The sequence below is a fragment of the Egretta garzetta genome, unplaced genomic scaffold, assembly GCF_000687185.1.
Source record: "Egretta garzetta isolate BGI_Z169 unplaced genomic scaffold, ASM68718v1 scaffold7, whole genome shotgun sequence".
Classification (NCBI taxonomy): Eukaryota; Metazoa; Chordata; class Aves; order Pelecaniformes; family Ardeidae; genus Egretta; species Egretta garzetta.
In genome coordinates this window covers 3,207,163-3,225,346 of record NW_009260350.1, presented here as the reverse complement: position 1 = coordinate 3,225,346, position 18,184 = coordinate 3,207,163, and the positions used below count along the sequence as shown (strand labels likewise).

Below are 18,184 nucleotides of genomic sequence, written 5' to 3'. Positions count from 1 at the left end.
TGCCTGGGGAAAAGGGGAACCCTCTGCCCTGCCCGCCGCTGCTTTTGGGTGGAGGAGCCGATGCTTCCTGGGCTGGGGGTGCGACGTACCGGGGCGGCTTTGGGGGCTGAAGGCTGTCACTGCTGTGGACACGCCATTAAAGGCTGCTTCTTGGGGCTGCAGGTGCCTGGCCTCCATGTGGGCAGTGCCGTGGATCAGAGCAGAGCAAGGCGCTGTGCAGATCCATGGGAACAGTTTGGTCTGCTGAGACACAGAATAAGCTGGGAACTGGGCATGGATCAGGCAGGGAGCACCCGGTCTGATAACCTGTGCTCGCTGCCTCCTCTATGGAGGTTTTAGTGGGGAAAAAAAAACCCCGAATTTGATAAAAGGGAGTCTGTGAAACAGCTTCAGCCTAGAGAAGATGCATTACAGATGTTCATTCCCATTCTCTTCAGGTGCTTTATGTCATATGGCGTTTGCCAGAGTTCTAGGACTTGCCAGGGACGCCGTCCCCTGTAGTAGTGGGGGCTCACACGGGGTTTTGCCATCCACTCGCCTGGGGTCTGGGATGTTAAATGGGTGCCTTGGGTAAGCAGTTGGTTCAGTCTGGTTTTCTGCCCCCAAACCCGGTCATGGGCTGCTTCCCGTGCCACTCGGGCTGCTGGATTGAATGGACTTGAAGCTTTGGGGCCCCAAGGGGCTTTCCAGAGGTGCTGGGCCTTGCTCAGATCAAGCTGGGCTGGGAGTTCCATGGTGGCGGTGGGAGGTGGCCAGCCTTAGAGCCCTGGCTTTCCGTGGAGAAGAATGTCCCCTCTGCCACGGGAAGCTGTTGTTGGGGCTGATGCCTCAGGACAAAGCTGGTCTGTGCATCCTGACACCTCCAGAACAAGGCCCTCAGCGTCTCTGAGGGTGCTTGGCTGGTGTTTTGGGAGGGACACTGGAGGTGTTATCCCCACTTGAAGTGATCTCTGGGCTTGTGCTGTCCCCTTTGGCTCTCTGGAGCATGATGCTTTGGGCCCCGTGGCACTGGGATCTCTGCGTGCTACTTTGCCCGGCAGCGTGTGGTGCAGGAGACACCTCGGGACTTTCTGTTTTCTGTTAATTCCCCAATTATTCATTGATGGGTTGTATCGGTTGTGACGCATTTGATTTGTGTCCAGCCGCTCTCCTGGCCCTTCTGCCATCTGGTTAATTAAGGGCCAGATGCCGGTGCTTTGGGGCTTCCAATTGCTCAAACAGCAGCTCAGCAAATGAATCGATCTGCCACAATTTTGGGCACCTTGCTAACACCATAGGAGGTTTGGCAGGGCTTTTAGTCCTTGGTTATTAAACCAGGGCACCTTAACCCATTGGTTGATGGACACCAGGACACTGGAGGGTATTTTTACAACTTGGGTGAGAGCAACAGGGTCTTGCCAGCCCTTCTCTTTGAGTGGCACGGTGTGGGGTACCTGTGCTGTGCCGTGCCGTGGTGGTGCAGGTGGGTTGTTTCGTGGCCAGGCACAGCCTGGCTGGTAGATGGGACTATCCTGGTCCCTTCGGGGAGACATGAAGGTTTGAGCTGAGCTCAGGACACAACAGCAGGTTCGCAGCCCTGCATTGCTGCGTGTGGCAGGGCTGAGAGTAAGCTAAGACTGGCTCAAGTTAGGCCAGTCCGTATGAAAATATCTTCCTAGAGACTGTGCGTGGGGCTGCTGTGAGTCGTTGGGCTGCAGGGAGAGCTGTGGGGCAGAGGTAGGAATGAGCATGGGGGTGGGAGCTGTGCCCACGGCTACGCAGGAGGGGGTGCACCATGTAACTTCACTGCTGTGAATAAGGAGTAAAAAAAAATTGGGTTCAGCCTGAGGCTCTTTAGCTGCTGGCTCTAGTATCCTCAGTTGTTCATTCTCCTCTTCCAGGCTTGGATTTTTTATCCTCCCCCACTGGTGTCTGTGCCTGGTCCGGGGGGTTTATTTGTTTGCCAAGGCTGGGGACATGCAGTGCTGCTCAGAGGTGTGGGGGCCGTCACCACCTCACGCCTGCCTGGCCTTTTGCTGTGGCTTGAAATTGGTTTGTAACAACGGAGAATAGCTCTGTGAAGTCCCCACAGCTTCAGTTACCCATCTCAGTATTCAGAATTTTTTCAGTCTGCCTTAAGTTTCTTTTAATTATGCCGGCTTCCTGGGTTTTACTGATCCACCTCCTGCCCTTAAGTGCTTTATTTGCAGCTGCAAGAGGGCGTGTTACTTGCTCATAGGGGCGGTTTTTTTCCCTGCTAACCCTCAGCTGACCCTCTGTGTTCTAGGTGAGCTGTTTCCTAGAAGCTCACCCTTTGTATTCCTCCTCCTCTTTGCCTCTCCCTCTGCTTTAGGTGCCAGCAGATACCCCCGGCACACTGGTGATGTGTGTTTGTGCAGGGCCGGGACAGATGCATCTCCCTGCGTACATTTGCTTCCTTCCTTCCCTTCCCACCTGCCTCGCCAGACCTCGTGGAGACACTCGTCAGGCTGGGTAGATCAAAACTTACTGTCACCCAGTAAACCCCTGTTCTGGGCTGTCACAGAGGCTGTAGGAAGATCGGCGGGGCTACGGCAAGCCCTCTTGCTGTAATAACCAGGCACTCGCGTTGTCCTGGGCATGGTTAGATGATGCTTAGATGATTCGTTCCTCTGGAAGAGTGGCAGCAGCAGCTCTTTCCCCACATCCCTTCCCAGGGATCTCTACGCCTAGGAGCTGAAAAACTGCCATCAGCAGCATCTCAGCTTTCAAGGATGGAGGAATTGGCCTAAAACAGGGTGGTAAAAGTAGCTGGGGGTTGCTAACGAGTTTTCTTCTTCCAAGAGGAAGCGAATGGCACCAGTGATGGCTTATTCAGCTTGTTCAGCGTTGGTGTCATCCCTGGGACTGCATTGGCAAGCACCCGCCTCGGCAAGAAGCACCGTGCCGCATTTGTTGCTGTATCTTGGGTTTAGGAGTGGTTTATTCACCCAGGATGGCTGAATTTGGGACCCTGCTGGCTTGACATCCGGGAGAAAAGGGACAGCTGAGCTCTGCTGTGTTCCTGACCTGAGGGCCTGAGATTGAGGAGGGGGCTTGAGCTGTGCCCATGCCAGTGTGTCACCTGGTGGCTCTGAAATGCAGGTCCCAGGAGGAACACCCAGTCCTGAGCTCAGCTGTAGGAGCACCAGGTTCTTCTTTGGCCTCAAAGTGCTTCATGAGCAGCAGAAAATCAGATGCTCCTTGGTGCTGCATCGCAGGAGCAAAAAAAGCTCCTTAAAGCTGCGTCCATCAGGGAAGGCATCTGTAGCAGCACCCATCTGCTGCCTGTTGCATGCACATGGATGATGTTTTCCACCCTGAGGCATGGTGGGGGGGGAGTGTGGGAGGGAGGGCGGTGTGGCCACTGTCGCACTGGGGGTCTCAGGAGAGCAGCATTGCTGTGCGTCTTCTGAGGCTCCTGAATTTAGTCGTCCCGGGTAAATGAGATTGGGGTAAAACACTTTGGAGAGCCCCTTTCCTCCCAGCAGCTGGCGGGGGCAGTGCCAAGCGGCGCTGAGCTCCCCACATCGTCTCTGTATCTCGCTGAGCCTGGCTGGCACAGCCTGCAAGGTGGGAAGTATGGGAGGGATTGCTGGTGGCATGTGCTCTGGTGTCACTGTTAGCAGGGCTTTGGAGAGGAGGTTTCCCACTGCCTCTTGACTGTGGGGACCACCCGAGAGCTGGAGGCTCTGTAGCAGGGCAGGGGTTCGATGGCACAGGAGCCCCGGGGTGGTAAATCCAGGATCCCAGGGAGGGTGCGGGTTTGTGCTGCTGTGAAGGTTTGTCCTCACTTGGACTCGAGGAGCCCGAGCTAGGTGTGGGTGAGCTCTGGGTTCTCCCCTCCAACACCCAGCTGATGTTTTGCTACCAGGTCCTTACAAACACTTTCAACCCTTTGAATCCAGTTTGCAAGACAGGCTTAAGATAAGTTTGGCAAGAAGACAGGGTAAAACTGGAGCCACCACAAGGTCAGGGGCTTTTTGTCTTCCTTGGTTTGTTGCTGCAGATCTTGCATCCTGCTTTTTCTGAGTGCTGATGCTGCTGTCGGGAACTGCTGATCCGTTTAGCCCCTTGCTGGGAGGTCAGTGAGTGCCGGGACATTTTTCCCAGCCCGGAAAGGAGCTGGGTGGGAATTGCTGGAGCAGGGGGAGCAAACACCTGCACTCAGCTCCTGGCTCTGCAACATGCAGCAAGCACTTGCTGCCATCATCTCCCTGCCTGCAGATGAGCTCCCACTGCCCGATTTTTTCTCGCTGGGTGGAGGGCACAGTATTTGCAGCTCGCCATAATGACTCTAAACAATCAGATCTGTCCAAACGAGATGATCGAGGCTATTGGCTCCAGATCTGACACCCCGCTGCTGTTCCTGTCTGCCAGAAATCTGCCTTTCCTTACTGTAAGGCTCCAGCTTGGGAGAGGGGACCCTGCCCCATCTATCCCTTTGCCCACTTCAAGCTGGACAAAGACGTGTGTAGAAGGAGATGGGGTAACGCAAGAGCTGCTCTGCAGTCCCTGAACCGTTTCCTTTGCTCTCCTTAAAACTGGAGCCAGGCAGCAGCATTGGACCCTGCCCAAGGGCTGAGCTCGGGGGAATTCACCTTCAGCAGGGCTGTGCCAGCGGCGGTCGCGTCCCAGGGCTGGCAGGCAGCCCTGCCTCGTTGCCCTTGGTTAGCCCAGTGGGGGGGGCACACACAGTGCAGGGTGCTGAGCACCCAGTTCGGTGGGTGTTTGGAGCCTTGCTCGGCTTCTCGTCACCGTGCTCGAGGTGCTGGGTTGCTTCAAGGCTGGTCCTGCCGCTGGGGAGGTTGAGATGTTGGTGGGGGCAGCGAGGGGTGCGCCTTAATTCTTGAGCTTGGGCTGGAGGAGGAGGTGGCAGTTTGCTTTTTGGAGGCTGCTGCTGGCACTGCAGGGCTTAAAGGAGTGGGGGAGATGAATGACCATCTCTGTCTCTGGAATTAGTGGGGTTTTGGATGGCTAAAACACATGCTGCGGTACCTGGGGGCTCTGGGAAACCGGGAAGCTGCAGGAAAGCAGCAGGCATGATTCATGTCTCCGAGCCGGCTGCAGAAATTCCCCGGTAAGCTTCAAGTTTGCTTTCCAGGCACTTCTGCAGAGCAGGGCTGACTGCGAGCCAGGTCGGTAAAATTGGAGGGACTGCAGTAAATCCTCCTTCCTCCCTCTCTTGCAGGACAGGATCTGCAGTGAGGCGCAGAGAGCTGCTGCGGCGCAGCCTGGGAGCTCCTGCTGTTCGCTGGAGAGCCATTGACCTAGGGGGGCAAAAAGGCTCTGAATAAATCCCAGGTAACCGAAGCAGGGAGGAGTGTTGTGTCTTACACGAGGCTGCCCGGGGAGTGGTTTGTTCGCAGGGCAGTCTCAGCAGGGCTGGGGTAGCACGGTGGCAGGCTCCCCCGCTCTGTAACAGCATAGGGACTGCGCTGCCAACACCCAAAGTGAGCCCCGAACCCATGCAAACTTTTTCTCTCTTACTGCCCGCCAAGCTGGCTCTGGCTGTGTGCTCTGCCCAACAGGCTCGACCCCCAGATTTTTTCCAGATTTTCTTTTTATCCCCGTTGGGGATCCCTATCCAGCTTGGACAGGGAACAGAGGACACAGTTCCTCTGGCTGCGTCTTGTGTGCTTGCAGGGGATTGCTGCATTTGGCTTTCAAGATGCTCATTTACATTTTAAAACCATTTGCAAGCTCTTTTTTTTTTTTTTTTTTTTCTTTTTTATAAACTTGGCTTTGCTTTCCGTGCTCCTGCCCCTCCAAACCAGCAAGGCCACTGCAGGCTTTCAAGGACAATCCTCTGGTTTCTTTGCTATTGAAGGAAAGACGGGTGAAACAGCCGTAAAAGACAAATCCTCGCTGACCTTTAAGAAGGGCTTTCTGCTGCCTGCTTCTCGGGCTTCCTCAGCCTGCTGAGCTGTAAATCTGCCCTAAACTGTCTGAATTATATAATATAGCCCCAAGTGCTGGGCGGAAACTTTGCGCCCTTTGAATTTAAAGCAGCGCTGCTGGAGCAGGGGTGGTTTCTGGAAGAGGCTGCTTTTGATCTTGCCGGCGTGTTTGGTTGTGTGCTGGCAGACTTGTGCCCCCCTCGGCTGCGCTGTCCCCTCACTCCAGCGTTGGTCTGAGCCTCGGGTTTTGCTCGGTTCCTCTTCCCATCCTAGAGCTGTTCCCTGCGTAGGTGTGAGGGAAGCCTGGGGGTGAGTTTTCACTAGGAAAGTGTTTCTCAGATGAGGAGACACAAACCCAGGGGAGATCACTGAGCCCTTGTGGCAGGGACGAGGACTGCCCAGCTCAGTGTGGGATGGGGCGAGCAAAGTGGCTGCTGCTGCTGGTGAGAAAAGCAAGTCAGGGCTGGAGCCTTAGCAGGGGTGAATGCTGGCATCTTCAGCAACTGCTTTCCTCCTCCTCCTCCTCCACATCCTTGTTAGTGAACCAGCTGATTCCCCACTCATCGGCAGAGCCCGTGGTGCGCCGGCGTGGCTGCGAGGTGCTCACCATCCCTGGGGGAACGGGCTCCTCTGGCAGCACGGGAGCTGAGGGCTTCTCTGGGTGCTTCAATCTCCTTGTAACTCTTCCCATGAGATGCGAAGCTCTTTGCTTCCCCTAGTTTTTCCTTCCCGGAGCTCCCTGTAGTGACCTCAGCAAGGAAAGTATCGACCCTCAACCTCTCTGGTCCTCCTCTCTTCCCAGGGACGTGCCGCTAGCTGGACACCACCATGACGGACTCAAAGTACTTCACCACCACGAAGAAAGGTAAGAGAGGGAACGGGAGGGTCATGCAGTTTTCCCCCAAATAATCAAGCTTTTCTTGCAGCTGTATAAGCCAGGCAAGGAGCGCTGTCCCCACAGTGGGAAGCTGGTAGAGGTGCCAGCTCTCAGGGGAATTCTCTGAGCCAGCACAGGTTGCTGTGGCTGACACCCTGCTCCTTGCTCTGCTGCAGCTGAGGCACTCCTGGGCTGCCATGGGTTCAGAACACCTTGTCCCCAGCCCCCTGAACCCAGACAAGGCTGTTGGCAGCTGCGTTATCGGCTTTAGCAGCTCAGGAGTGGCTGCGGGACACGGCCCCCTGCTGAGCTCCCCTGGGCTGGGACAGAAGTGCTTGGGGTGTTTGCCTTAAGCACTTTCCAGACCAAGGAGTTAATGTGGAGGAAAGCCATGTGGCATCTTCCTCTTCAGTCTGTCTGCCCGGCAGTGAATAAAGAGCTCAGCATGGCTTTGTGAGAGCAGGAGACTATGCCCTTCTGCTGGGTGCAGAGCTGCTGGTTGCCCCCAGCAGAGCACTGGGCTTGGGGGATTGCTGCCCTATGCAGAGCGGGATTTGGGAGCCACCAGCCCTCGTGTGTGGTTGAGGAGCAGTTCCCCAAATCCGCCTGCATTCACTGCTGCAGGTGCCTGCCATCATCTGGGCTGTTGTGGGCTCCCCAGGTATGGGAGGGCCTTCCAACAGCTGTGTGCAGGGCTGGGGCTTCACTGCGTGCTGTCATGACAGCCCCACGGCCAAAAATATCCCACTGAATAAACCCTGCGTCCTGTGCTTGAGGTGTGGGGTGCTCGTGATCATCGCTCCTGCAGCACCTCCCACCCCTAAAGCCCTCCGGGGCTGGAGAAGCTGCAGGAACACACCAGCACCCTCATCTCCGTTTTCACGGATGAGAGCTGAGCGCCCAGGGCAGCCCCGGCCCTCAGTGAGACGTTTAGGAAGTGAAATCCCCCTTTCCAGCTTCTGGTGCCCTGGAGCACCCGGGGGTAGCAAAGGAGCCCTGGCACACCGCAGGTGGGAGCTGTGCTCATTGTCCCCTGGGAGCAGCACCCAGCAGAAGGGTGGGTGCCCCATCCCCTAATGCCTGAGCTTCCCCTTTTCCCCTTTCTCCAGGGGAGATATTTGAGCTGAAAGCTGAACTGAACAGCGACAAGAAGGAGAAGAAGAAGGAGGCTGTGAAGAAGGTGATAGCATCCATGACTGTTGGCAAAGATGTCAGGTATGTGGTGGTTCCGTGCCAGGGAGGCCTGGGCCAAACCATGCCAGAAGGGTGCCCGGACAGCTTGCTGGCTCCTGTTTTCCGCCGTTGCCTCCGAGGGGTTTTTGTGCTGGCTTTCATCTCGGGTGAGGACCAAGTGAACTGCTGGCCACAGCTTTACCTCCTGCTATGGGAGGAAAACATTTGTGTAAGTGTGGCCATCTGGCAGGCGGGGGCTTGCCTGGCTTTGGTAGTAATCTGGCTGAAAGAGGATTGGTCTGGCTGCCAGATAAATTTGTTGGGATTATTGCCACTTCCTTCAAGTGTTACTAAAACCAAGCAGAAACCCCCTCTGAGCCTTTATGGCAGAGGGTCGGTGTCTCTGCCTCTGTGTCTATAAGCTTTTTGCAGCCACTCCAGTCCAAAAGGTTGGGCGGCTGCTTTTCCCTCTTCTCCTTTTTCTGTCTGACCAGGCAGCATGTGGCTGCTCCACCTCTTCCTCCCTGCACAGACCTGTCCCCACCTACCCTTGGCATTACACACCAACATCAGCGCTTTGCTCTTCATGGTGCATTTGAGACTAGATGGAGGAAAACCATGGTGTGAGCTCTGTATTTGGAAAACTGGTGCGTCCCCAGCTCCCAGAGCACTCGCAGCAGCAGGTAATGCTCTGTCTTGGGGCCACCATAGAGAAGATGACGCCGGACATGGCAAGGACTTGCCTGAGGCTGGTCAGTGCTCAGCAGAAGCTACATCGATTGGAAAGAAAATATTGGCTCTGGCAGCCCATTTTTTTTTTGTGTGTGTGCGCATATTTTAGGCTGCAAGAAAGCAGTTTACTGAGTTCACCCCTCCCGGGAAAGCCTGGTTTAGCCTGGGGTGATAGCAGCTGAGGTGGGTGCCAGCTCTGCCAGCAAAGCGCAGTACCCTGGGCTTAGGGCTGCCCTGGGTTTGATCCTCTAAGCAGTGTCTGGGTCTTTGGTGGCAGAGGCACTTCCAGGAGCCAAAGGATATCTGTCAGGGTGGGATAACTCCTGCGGTAGCCCTCTGATCTTGATTGCCTCTCATAAGGTGGTCTAATAGTCTAATTGGGTATCTTTAGTAGTCTAATTGGTCTGTCTTTATCATCTGTGGTGAGACAGCGTCTCTGGTGTCCCGCAGCTTTAGGGTGTTTAGTACTCACCGGGATCAGGTTTGGGAATGCCAGCTCCATGCAGGCAGTTTGGCAGCTCCCCTCCGTCCTGGCAGAGCATTGTTCTGCTGCAGGGCATGCCTGGGGGAGTGGGGCTGTTCCTTACACCCAGTCCTGGGTGTTTAATTCTCTAAATGTGATGTTTCTAGTATAGGACACAGGGTGAGCACTCGGCAGTTTGCAGCAGGACAGGTTTAACATCCACAAAAGCAGAGTATGGTTTTGGTAGGGCTGTGCAGAAGGTGAGGGGGTAAGGGCTCGTCTCCCATGTCCTCTCGCAATCACTGGAGGCTTTTGCACCATCCCATGATGGTTGGGTGAAGTCACACCTTCTCCCGGGGCAGTGGCCATGCGCTGGAGCTGGGATACAGCAGACCCGTGGGGGAGAGCTCAGTTTTGGTCCATTAGGAGCTGTTTTTTGCTGCTCTTGATACAGATCTGTAAAGAAAAACCCACTGGGGATGGGTGATTTAGCCAGATCTGCTGCAGGGTGGGCTCAGGTTGTGGGAGAACCTGGGGTATTCTGGTTTCAGGAGTGGGTTGAGCCATGGGAAGGGGATGGCCACATGCCTGGGGAAGTGTGGGGTCCCACAGACAGCAGTGTCCCTTTCCCCTAGCTCAGCAGCGGGGCCGTATCCTGCCTTCACATATGCGCTTTGTGTTTCAGCGCTCTCTTTCCAGATGTGGTCAACTGCATGCAGACAGACAACCTGGAGCTGAAGAAGCTGGTCTACCTCTACCTGATGAACTACGCCAAGAGCCAGCCGGACATGGCCATCATGGCAGTCAACACCTTTGTGAAGGTGAGAGGAGAGGGCTGCGTGCCTGGGAGCCGCACACTACAGCGGGTTGGTTCAGCCCACTGGTGCATCCCCGCTTTCATGTGAGGCCACGGCGCTAAGCTGCTGTGTACCCCGCTCCAAAGAAAGGAGCGAGGGCAGGTTTCCAACATCTCTCTCTTAGGGAGTAGGGGCTCCCCTAGCTCTAGATAACTGAGCAAATTTGTCCAGTAATGCAGAAGAAAAACATTTTCTTGGCAGCCGTACTGTGCCACTTGCTCTGTCAGTGGCAGCTTTGGTTGTGGGCAGCTCCCGTGATCGAACTGCCATCATGTGAGCTTACACACTGAAGTCTCTGCAGCTGAGAAAGCCTTCATGATCTTTCGGTTGGAGTTGGGAACTGAAGAGCATGTTTGTTAGGAGCCAAAATACTGCCAAAGCACTTTGTGAAAAGGCTTGGTGGGCATTAGAGCGAGTTTTGGCTTTGTAGGAAGAAAAAACCCCACACAATAAAGCCAATAAACACATTTCCTGGGTCAGGGGGCTGTTGTGCAGGGTGACAGCTGACTTCAGATACTTGGTATGAGTGACGAAGACATCCGATTCCTGGAGGTGTGTTTGGAGCGATGGTGTTAAAACTCTGTGGGTGCCAGATTGCAGAACAAGAGATCAAACCTCTCTCTTGGGTGACTTGTTCTTGAGAGACGAGTGTTAAAACCTCTAGACTTCAGGTACCCAAAGGAGAATGGAGGTCCCGAAGCCATCACTGATGCCTGTGATTCAAGGAGAAGAGGCCCTGGAAATCTAACATCCCTCTCTCATCCCCGCAGGACTGCGAGGACCCAAACCCTCTGATCCGGGCTCTGGCTGTGCGGACCATGGGCTGCATCCGTGTGGACAAGATAACGGAGTATCTCTGTGAGCCCCTGCGGAAGTGCCTGAAGGACGAGGACCCTTATGTGCGTAAGACGGCAGCCGTCTGTGTGGCGAAGCTCCATGACATCAATGCCCAGCTGGTGGAGGACCAGGGCTTCCTGGACACCCTGAAGGACCTCATCTCGGACTCCAACCCCATGGTGATTTTTTTTTGCCTTCTCCATAGCGGCTTCTCTTTATCCTAATGGCAGGAAATGCTCTCCCTTCACCTTTACATGCTGACTCCTTTCCTCCCGTGCTCCCCTCTGCTCTCTTTTTGGTGCTTAACAGACCACTTTTGGGGACAGCTGTTCCTGAGGGCGGCAGGCTCTGTTCCTTGTCCTGTAACCCTGTCTCCTGGATGGAAGGTTTCTCCGATTCCTTGGCAGCGTGTTATTAGTCTGTTCCCAGTGGGGAGGAGGCTGCCCTGGCCAGCTCACAGCAGGAGACGGTGGCAGAGGGGAGCTGGTGCTTGGCTCTGGTACCACGTAGCTGGCGGCTTTTGCCTCTGGTGAGGGTTCCCTGGCAGCTGGGCTTTGGCCAGCATTAGTCTCCCTGCCTTTCCCCAGGCGTGAGAAACTTTAAAGCCTACTTTCCCCAGGGTTTCTTTTCCCCCAGCCTTTGCTGCTCTTTAGATCTTGCCACAGGCGTAGCAGCAAGCCCAGGAGCTGCCACAAAGCAGCCTGACTGCCCGGGGATGAGGAGCTAGAGTGGGCTCCTCTGCACCAGGCACGGGGCCAAGGCTGACTCCAGCTGAACATGTGCGAACCATTGGAGATGTGGCGTGGGTGGTGGGACCATGCTGGCGGTGATTGCTCATCTCCTGAGGATCAGCTGGTGGGGAGGAAAAGCTGGTGCACAGATGTTGCTGGGATGTGAGGTGCTGATACTGAAGATGCAGCTCATCCACTTGCACCAGCTTTCCACCAGGCTGTTGAACCACATTTGGTGTTGCCTAACACTTGCTGTCACCTAACACATGCCCTGTCACCTCCGGCAGGTAGTGGCCAATGCCGTAGCAGCGCTCTCGGAAATAGCGGAGTCTCACCCGAGCAGTAACCTCCTGGACCTCAACCCCCAGTCCATCAACAAGCTGCTCACGGCCTTGAACGAGTGCACTGAGTGGGGCCAGATCTTCATCCTGGACTGCCTGGCAAACTACATGCCCAAGGATGACCGGGAAGCCCAGAGGTGAGGGAGGCTCTGGGTGCTGCTGGGGCAGTGATGGCTTCAGGGCACCACGGAGCGGGGCTGGAAAGGGGAAGGGGGACAGGCCGGTATCAACACAGCCTGTTCTTCAAATATCTTCATGCTCCTGACCCTTGGCATCCCACTGCGGGAGGTGGGACAGCGGGCATCTGCCAGCCACCGTGCCTTGGGCACAGCCATCTGGGGACTGCCGTGGTCCCGCAGTAAGCCCTGTCCCCTTGCTGGCACAGGGATTGTGCTTCTTGAGCTGCTTCAAACTGCGACCTCACCGTGCAGCAGGGGAGGACAGGCACTAGGGAGCTCAGAAAGGGGGTCACTGCAGTATGGTTTTGTAAAGACTGGGAAATAACAGTCATCGGGACACTTAAGAGCCAGTTCAGCATCTCTGGGGGAGCTCTTAAGTGCTGCTCAGCTGTCCTGCTGCAAACCCTGCCAGTGCCTTTTCTTCTTCATCAGTACTGGCAGCAACGTTTAAGCAGGGAGACAGGCTGTGATCGTTTTCTTTCCCTTCTCCTTCCCCCCTTCCCCCCGACACCCCCAGCATTTGCGAGCGGGTGACGCCCCGGCTGTCCCACGCCAACTCAGCGGTGGTGCTCTCGGCGGTGAAGGTGCTGATGAAGTTCATGGAGATGCTGTCGAAAGACCTGGATTATTACGGCACACTGCTAAAGAAGCTGGCCCCGCCGCTGGTCACCCTGCTCTCCGCAGAGCCTGAGCTGCAGTACGTGGCTCTCCGCAACATCAACCTCATCGTGCAAAAGAGGTGAGTGCCCCGGCACAGCAGCAGGGACAGCCTGGCTCGGGCTTTCCCTCTTCCCTACGGGTGCTGCTTCCCAATGCCTCAAACCCTCTGACTCCAGCGGTGTCAGGGCTTTGCCGACACAACCCGTCATGTGAGTTTTCTTCTCTATTACTTGAAATCCAAAGGCTGAGTGCACAGAATCATAAGAGTTAATGGGCAGGGAGCTAAGCTGGGATGTCCAGGAGGGGTTTATTTTAATTTATTGTTGATTTGGGGGACCAAAGGATGGAAAGGCAAAAAGCTGAGACTTTGGTTTCGTCATTAAATGTCTAGTGAAGAATTTTTGTGGGATCAGCTTGTTTCTGTGTAGTCATCCTCTTTGAATAAGTGCTGAGTCCTTTTGTCACTTTGATCTAAAATTGTGGGTGGGCAGGAGGTGTCCGAGGCCCCACACATGTGCCCCGAGCAGAACTGGCCAGCTGGAGAGCCACACTCCTCAGTGACAGCCACAGTCAGATGATTTGCTGTTTCTACCAGTTATCGCCGTGGTTGTCTATTAAAAATAGCAGCAACTTCTGGGAGAAGTGGAAAGCAATTAGTGTCCCTGGGAGCGGGAATGTGGAAGGCAGGTTGGCTCCTTGGAGCTGGACCTGGCCTGGCCCTTCCCCAGCTTAGAGAGAGGATGATCTGGTGAGAAAGGTCCAGCCTAGCCCTGGGGTCTGGGTTTGCATCCCTGCTCCCACAAGACGTCCCTTCCAACCTTGGCAGGGCAAATGTCCCCTGTTGCCTTGCATCTGGTCTTTGTTTGCGGCAAAGTTGTGCTCTGTCCCCTGTGTGCCAGCAAAGGGGAGCCAAGGGACATAGTCCGGGCGGGGGCGGTAATCGTGATATCATGGATTCCTTGGCATTGAACGGGCCCCCAAAACCTTGTGCTTGTGGCCAAGGAGCCTTATCCTCCACCAGAGCTGCTTGCTCGCCGGCTCTGGGTTTCCCCAGCTTATGTCCTTGGTGTCCTTAAGCCTTCACCATGCCAGCTCCAGCCTCAGCCAGGGACTGGTGGTTCATGCTTGTAGCTGGCTAATGGAGTAATGAATTTGCATGGACTGGGGGCATGAGCTGGCTGCAGGGTCAGGCGAATGAATCCCCATCCGTCTCCTGACCGGTGTGCAGCTTTCTCAGGATGACAGCTCCCTTTCTGCATTGCTTTGCCTGCTGGTTGCTGCCTGGGTCAGAGCCTGGAGGTGGGAGCAGAGCTCAGATCTTGCTGCTGCAACTAGAGAACTCATCTGGTAGCCATATTGGGTGTCCAGAAACCTCTGGAGAAAACCATGGTTTCTGGAAGATTTTTGATGTGTCTTTTTGTGGTCAAAGCAAAGGAGCATGTGTCTCCCTTAATCACTGCCTCTCATTGTCCTCCAGGCCCGAGATCCTGAAACACGAGATGAAGGTGTTCTTCGTGAAGTACAATGACCCCATCTACGTCAAACTGGAGAAGCTGGACATCATGATCCGCCTGGCTTCCCAGGCCAACATTGCTCAGGTCAGGGTCTGCCTGACTGTGCTGGGTGGGCACCAAGGGGTGTGTGCAGGGGGCTTCAGCCCCCGCGGGGAGGGGATTTGCTCGAGAAATCATAGAATCGCTGAGGTTGGAAAAGACCTTTAAGCTCATCAAGCCCAGCCATTCCCCTAACCCTGTCATCCCACCACTAAACCCTGGCCCTAAGCACATCATCTGCCTGGCTTTTAAATACCCTCAGGGATGGGGACTCGACCCCTTCCCTGGGCAGCCCCGTCCAGTGCCTGACAGCCCTTTCGGGGAAGGAATTTTTCCCAATGTCCAATCTAAACCTCCCCTGGTGCAACTTGAGGCAGTTTCCTCTTGTCCTATCACCTAGGCCCAGCTTTGCAGGATTCTGATGGGAGCAGCTGTACCACCCAGTCTGCTTCTGCTGGGTCACTGCCTGATTTCTCTGGTGGCTTTTCTTGCAGATGGGCTCTCACTGTCTTGTCCCCTCTGGCAGGTGCTGGCAGAGCTGAAGGAGTACGCCACGGAGGTGGATGTGGACTTCGTAAGGAAGGCGGTTCGAGCCATCGGCCGCTGTGCCATCAAGGTGGAGGTGAGGGCTGGGTGGCTTTGGGTCCCAATGGCAGCTGTGGATAGGCACGGCATTGCTCTCCAGCACGTATTGGACGAGCTGGAGGTCATTCCACGCAGGGGTTAGCACTGCTCCAACAAGCTAGAGCCTTTGTGGGCCTGGGGATGAGCCACAGTTGTTCCACAGGGCATGTATGGTGTGTAAGGAGGGTATTTCATCCCCTTACCCTTTGCCACCAGAGCTGTTTTCGGATCTCTGCCTGCCCCATGCTCCATTGCAGACCCAGCTGCCTGCAGTGGATGATACAAGTGGCTTGTAGGGGGGACTGGGAGGGAGCTAATCCCTTACGAAGGGGCCAGGAGGCTTTGCTTCCCCTCAGGGGTAATTTGAGGAAGGGGATTATCACTAACCTTGCTGTGGCTCTGTGTGGCCCAGGTAGAGGCAAGCTCACAGGCAAGGTCGTGTAGCTTTCAGCCAGCTGATGCTTCACTGGCTTTACTGCAGAGCATCCTCAATCACAAACAGCTCGACACCAGCGAGCAGGGCACTGGTGAGAGGCAGGAGGAGATGTGATGGAGCTGGCTCAGGCTCAGGCTTTGCCTCCCAGCAGGTGCTGAGCTGGTCCAGCTTTGCCGCTAGAGTGATCCCTCCCCTCCGCAGTGAAGCCAGCCTCTCCCAGGGGGATTTATTGCCGTGACATTAGCTGTTTTTCCCTATTAACAGTGAGCCGTGTGGCTGTGCAGATCCAAACTAAGTCATGGTGCAAGATGCTGCTGCCTTGGCAAGCCAAGGTCTGGGCTCACTGCTGCACTCCTGGCAGCCAGTGGCCTGAAATGCATCCCATGGGAGCAGCGAGCAAGCAGCATGGGGCAAAAGGAGGCTCTGGGAGCGTGCAAGGGGGCTGAGGAGGGGCCAGACCTGGATTAAAGGGGCAAGAAGGGGAGACCACACTTGTGCATCCCCCCATTCTGGTCTGGGTTGGGTGTGGAGGAGGTACGGAGAGGATAAGGCAGCAAGGAGGGGGTGTGGGAAGGGCAGCAGAGGCTTTGGACAGGGATGTAAGAGCATCGCTGCTGACTGACCGAGTCCCTCCGACAGCAATCGGCCGAGCGCTGCGTCAGCACCCTGCTCGACCTCATCCAAACCAAAGTCAACTATGTGGTGCAGGAGGCCATTGTCGTCATCAAGGACATCTTCCGCAAGTACCCCAACAAGTGCGTGGCAGTGGATGCTCCTGGTCCTAGACAGGCTCTTCTGGCCTGGAGCCTCCCTGCGGTGAAAGTAGCTTTGGGTTTTTTGCTCCTCGGGGCTGTGATCATCGGTCAGTGCTGCCCCAAGAGTTAAGCTGGGGGCAGGAAAGCCATCCCCCACCCCCTGATGGCAGTCCCAGATCCAGAGACCCAAACGGACAGAGCTGTAGCTGTCAGAGACTTTGAGGTCCCTTGCATCAGCAGAAACAGTCTCTGGCTCCTAATTAAGCACTCCTGATGCTGGAGCGAGGCTGGCAGGAGGAGGGGGGAGTGTTCCAGCTGAGCCAGGATGAATGGGCAACTGCGTGATCAGGAAGTCATGCACTTACAGTGGTAATAAATACTAATGAAGTGAATTAGTAATGGACTAATCTGCACGAATAGTCAGTGACTCAGGGCTGCTGCAGAGAGGACAGAAGCCAGATGAGTGGGGCTGAGAAGTTAATTCAGCAGTGGGGCTGGCGAGCAGGGGAACATGCTCTGGGGCCGGAGAGGGATCGGCATGGGCAGTGTCACGTCATGCCACAGCCCTGGGGAGAGGGGACAGCCCCAGGCAGGCAGCTGGGGCTCTTGCCCATACCCTTGGCAATGTCCTGGTTCTGCTGAGGGTGGTGGGACGTGGTTTGGAGTTAGAGTGGAGCTGGGACTCGGGTTTCTCGCTTTCAGTGAACATGTGTCCTCTCTTCGGGAAGGTACGAGAGCGTGATCGCCACCCTCTGTGAAAACCTTGACTCCCTGGATGAGCCTGAGGCCCGAGCTGCCATGATCTGGATCGTGGGAGAGTATGCCGAGCGGATCGACAACGCTGATGAGCTGCTAGAGAGCTTCCTGGAGGGATTCCACGATGAGAGCACCCAGGTGTGGTGGGATGGGGGGACAACCCCCTACGCCATGGGGGGGTCTGGCCACCAGCAGGACCAGCTGGTTGAGGGGTGACGCTGTGACAAAGTGTGTGCTAATTGGAGCCTAATGAAGCAATTTGCTCTAGCAGGGTCGTGAAGGTGTTTTCCATGCGGGTGCTCAGGGCAGTGGTGTCCCACAGCAGCTTTGGGTGTAGAACATGGCCCGTGAAATGCCACCATGGTGGTTTCCCAAGCACTTTCCTTCCTTGATAGCTGGGAAGGACCAACTGGTTGTTCATCTGTGCCAGGACAGGATCAGCCCTTTGGAGCTGGAAAACAGAGTCAGATGGCTGAAATGAGCAGCAGGATGTGCCTGCCCCTTCTGCCAGGGCAGCTGAGGCCAGTGGTTTTGCCTGTGGAAATTCTAGGGGGTGTGTGTGTGTGTACATGTGTGTGTGTGTTCCATCTATGGAAACTTCCTACAACCCCCTGTGCAAAACATGATGAAACTAAGTCACTGTGAACAGGGGAAAGTCAATAAATGTAAAACAGCGAAGCCAGCCATCCTGGCCACCCTGTCTCAGGTCTAGAGGGACCGTCGGAGGTGAATTGCTGCTGCTTATCCTCATGAAAGTCAGGAGATGCTCTGGCCCTTGCCATTGTGGGACCGTGTAACCTGGTCCCAAGATCTTGCCCAGTAACCTCTGTGTCAACCTGTGGCTCTGATGGGCTGAGGGTGCAGTAATCGGCTTGAAATGGGCTGCAGACCTGGCTGGGAGCCACACAGGGTGCCCTGACACTTGTCACCACTGCTCAAATGGTCACCGTGCGTTTGGTCCCTTGAAAGGCAGGTTGGGGCTATGTCCTGGCAGCATGCAAGGGAAAAAACGATGTGTTTTTACACAAAAATGGCGTGAGCTGCCTGTCTGTCTCTCCCTAAGCCTGTTCCTCTGCCCGCAGGTTCAGCTGCAGCTGCTGACGGCCATCGTGAAGCTGTTTCTGAAGAAGCCCACCGAGACGCAGGAGCTGGTGCAGCAGGTGCTGAGCCTGGCCACGCAGGTGGGTAATGGCAGAGCTTCCCGTGGGCTTCGCCACCCCCCAGAAGGCAGTGGGAATGGCTTGGTAATGCAGCGCCCATGACAGGAGGCAGAGAATTGGAGCTTATTTCTGGGAAAACTGGCGGGTATAATG

General features: G+C 55.5%; 1 protein-coding gene across 1 annotated transcript in view; it reads left to right on the top strand.

Moving 5' to 3' along the window:
• Positions 1 to 3,811: 3,811 nt before the first annotated feature.
• The window catches only part of AP1B1 (adaptor related protein complex 1 subunit beta 1), a 25,034-nt gene continuing 10,661 nt past the window's right edge, over positions 3,812 to 18,184 (top strand). The window contains exons 1-13 of the mRNA XM_035898349.1: positions 3,812 to 3,968; positions 5,189 to 5,301; positions 6,700 to 6,762; positions 7,884 to 7,989; positions 9,828 to 9,963; positions 10,770 to 11,015; positions 11,855 to 12,045; positions 12,605 to 12,826; positions 14,225 to 14,345; positions 14,827 to 14,922; positions 16,000 to 16,115; positions 16,844 to 17,009; positions 17,954 to 18,052. Coding sequence (XP_035754242.1) covers positions 6,726 to 6,762; positions 7,884 to 7,989; positions 9,828 to 9,963; positions 10,770 to 11,015; positions 11,855 to 12,045; positions 12,605 to 12,826; positions 14,225 to 14,345; positions 14,827 to 14,922; positions 16,000 to 16,115; positions 16,844 to 17,009; positions 17,954 to 18,052 — 1,536 coding nt within the window. The 5' untranslated portion in view covers positions 3,812 to 3,968; positions 5,189 to 5,301; positions 6,700 to 6,725. The remainder of the gene's footprint in view (positions 3,969 to 5,188; positions 5,302 to 6,699; positions 6,763 to 7,883; positions 7,990 to 9,827; positions 9,964 to 10,769; positions 11,016 to 11,854; positions 12,046 to 12,604; positions 12,827 to 14,224; positions 14,346 to 14,826; positions 14,923 to 15,999; positions 16,116 to 16,843; positions 17,010 to 17,953; positions 18,053 to 18,184) is intronic.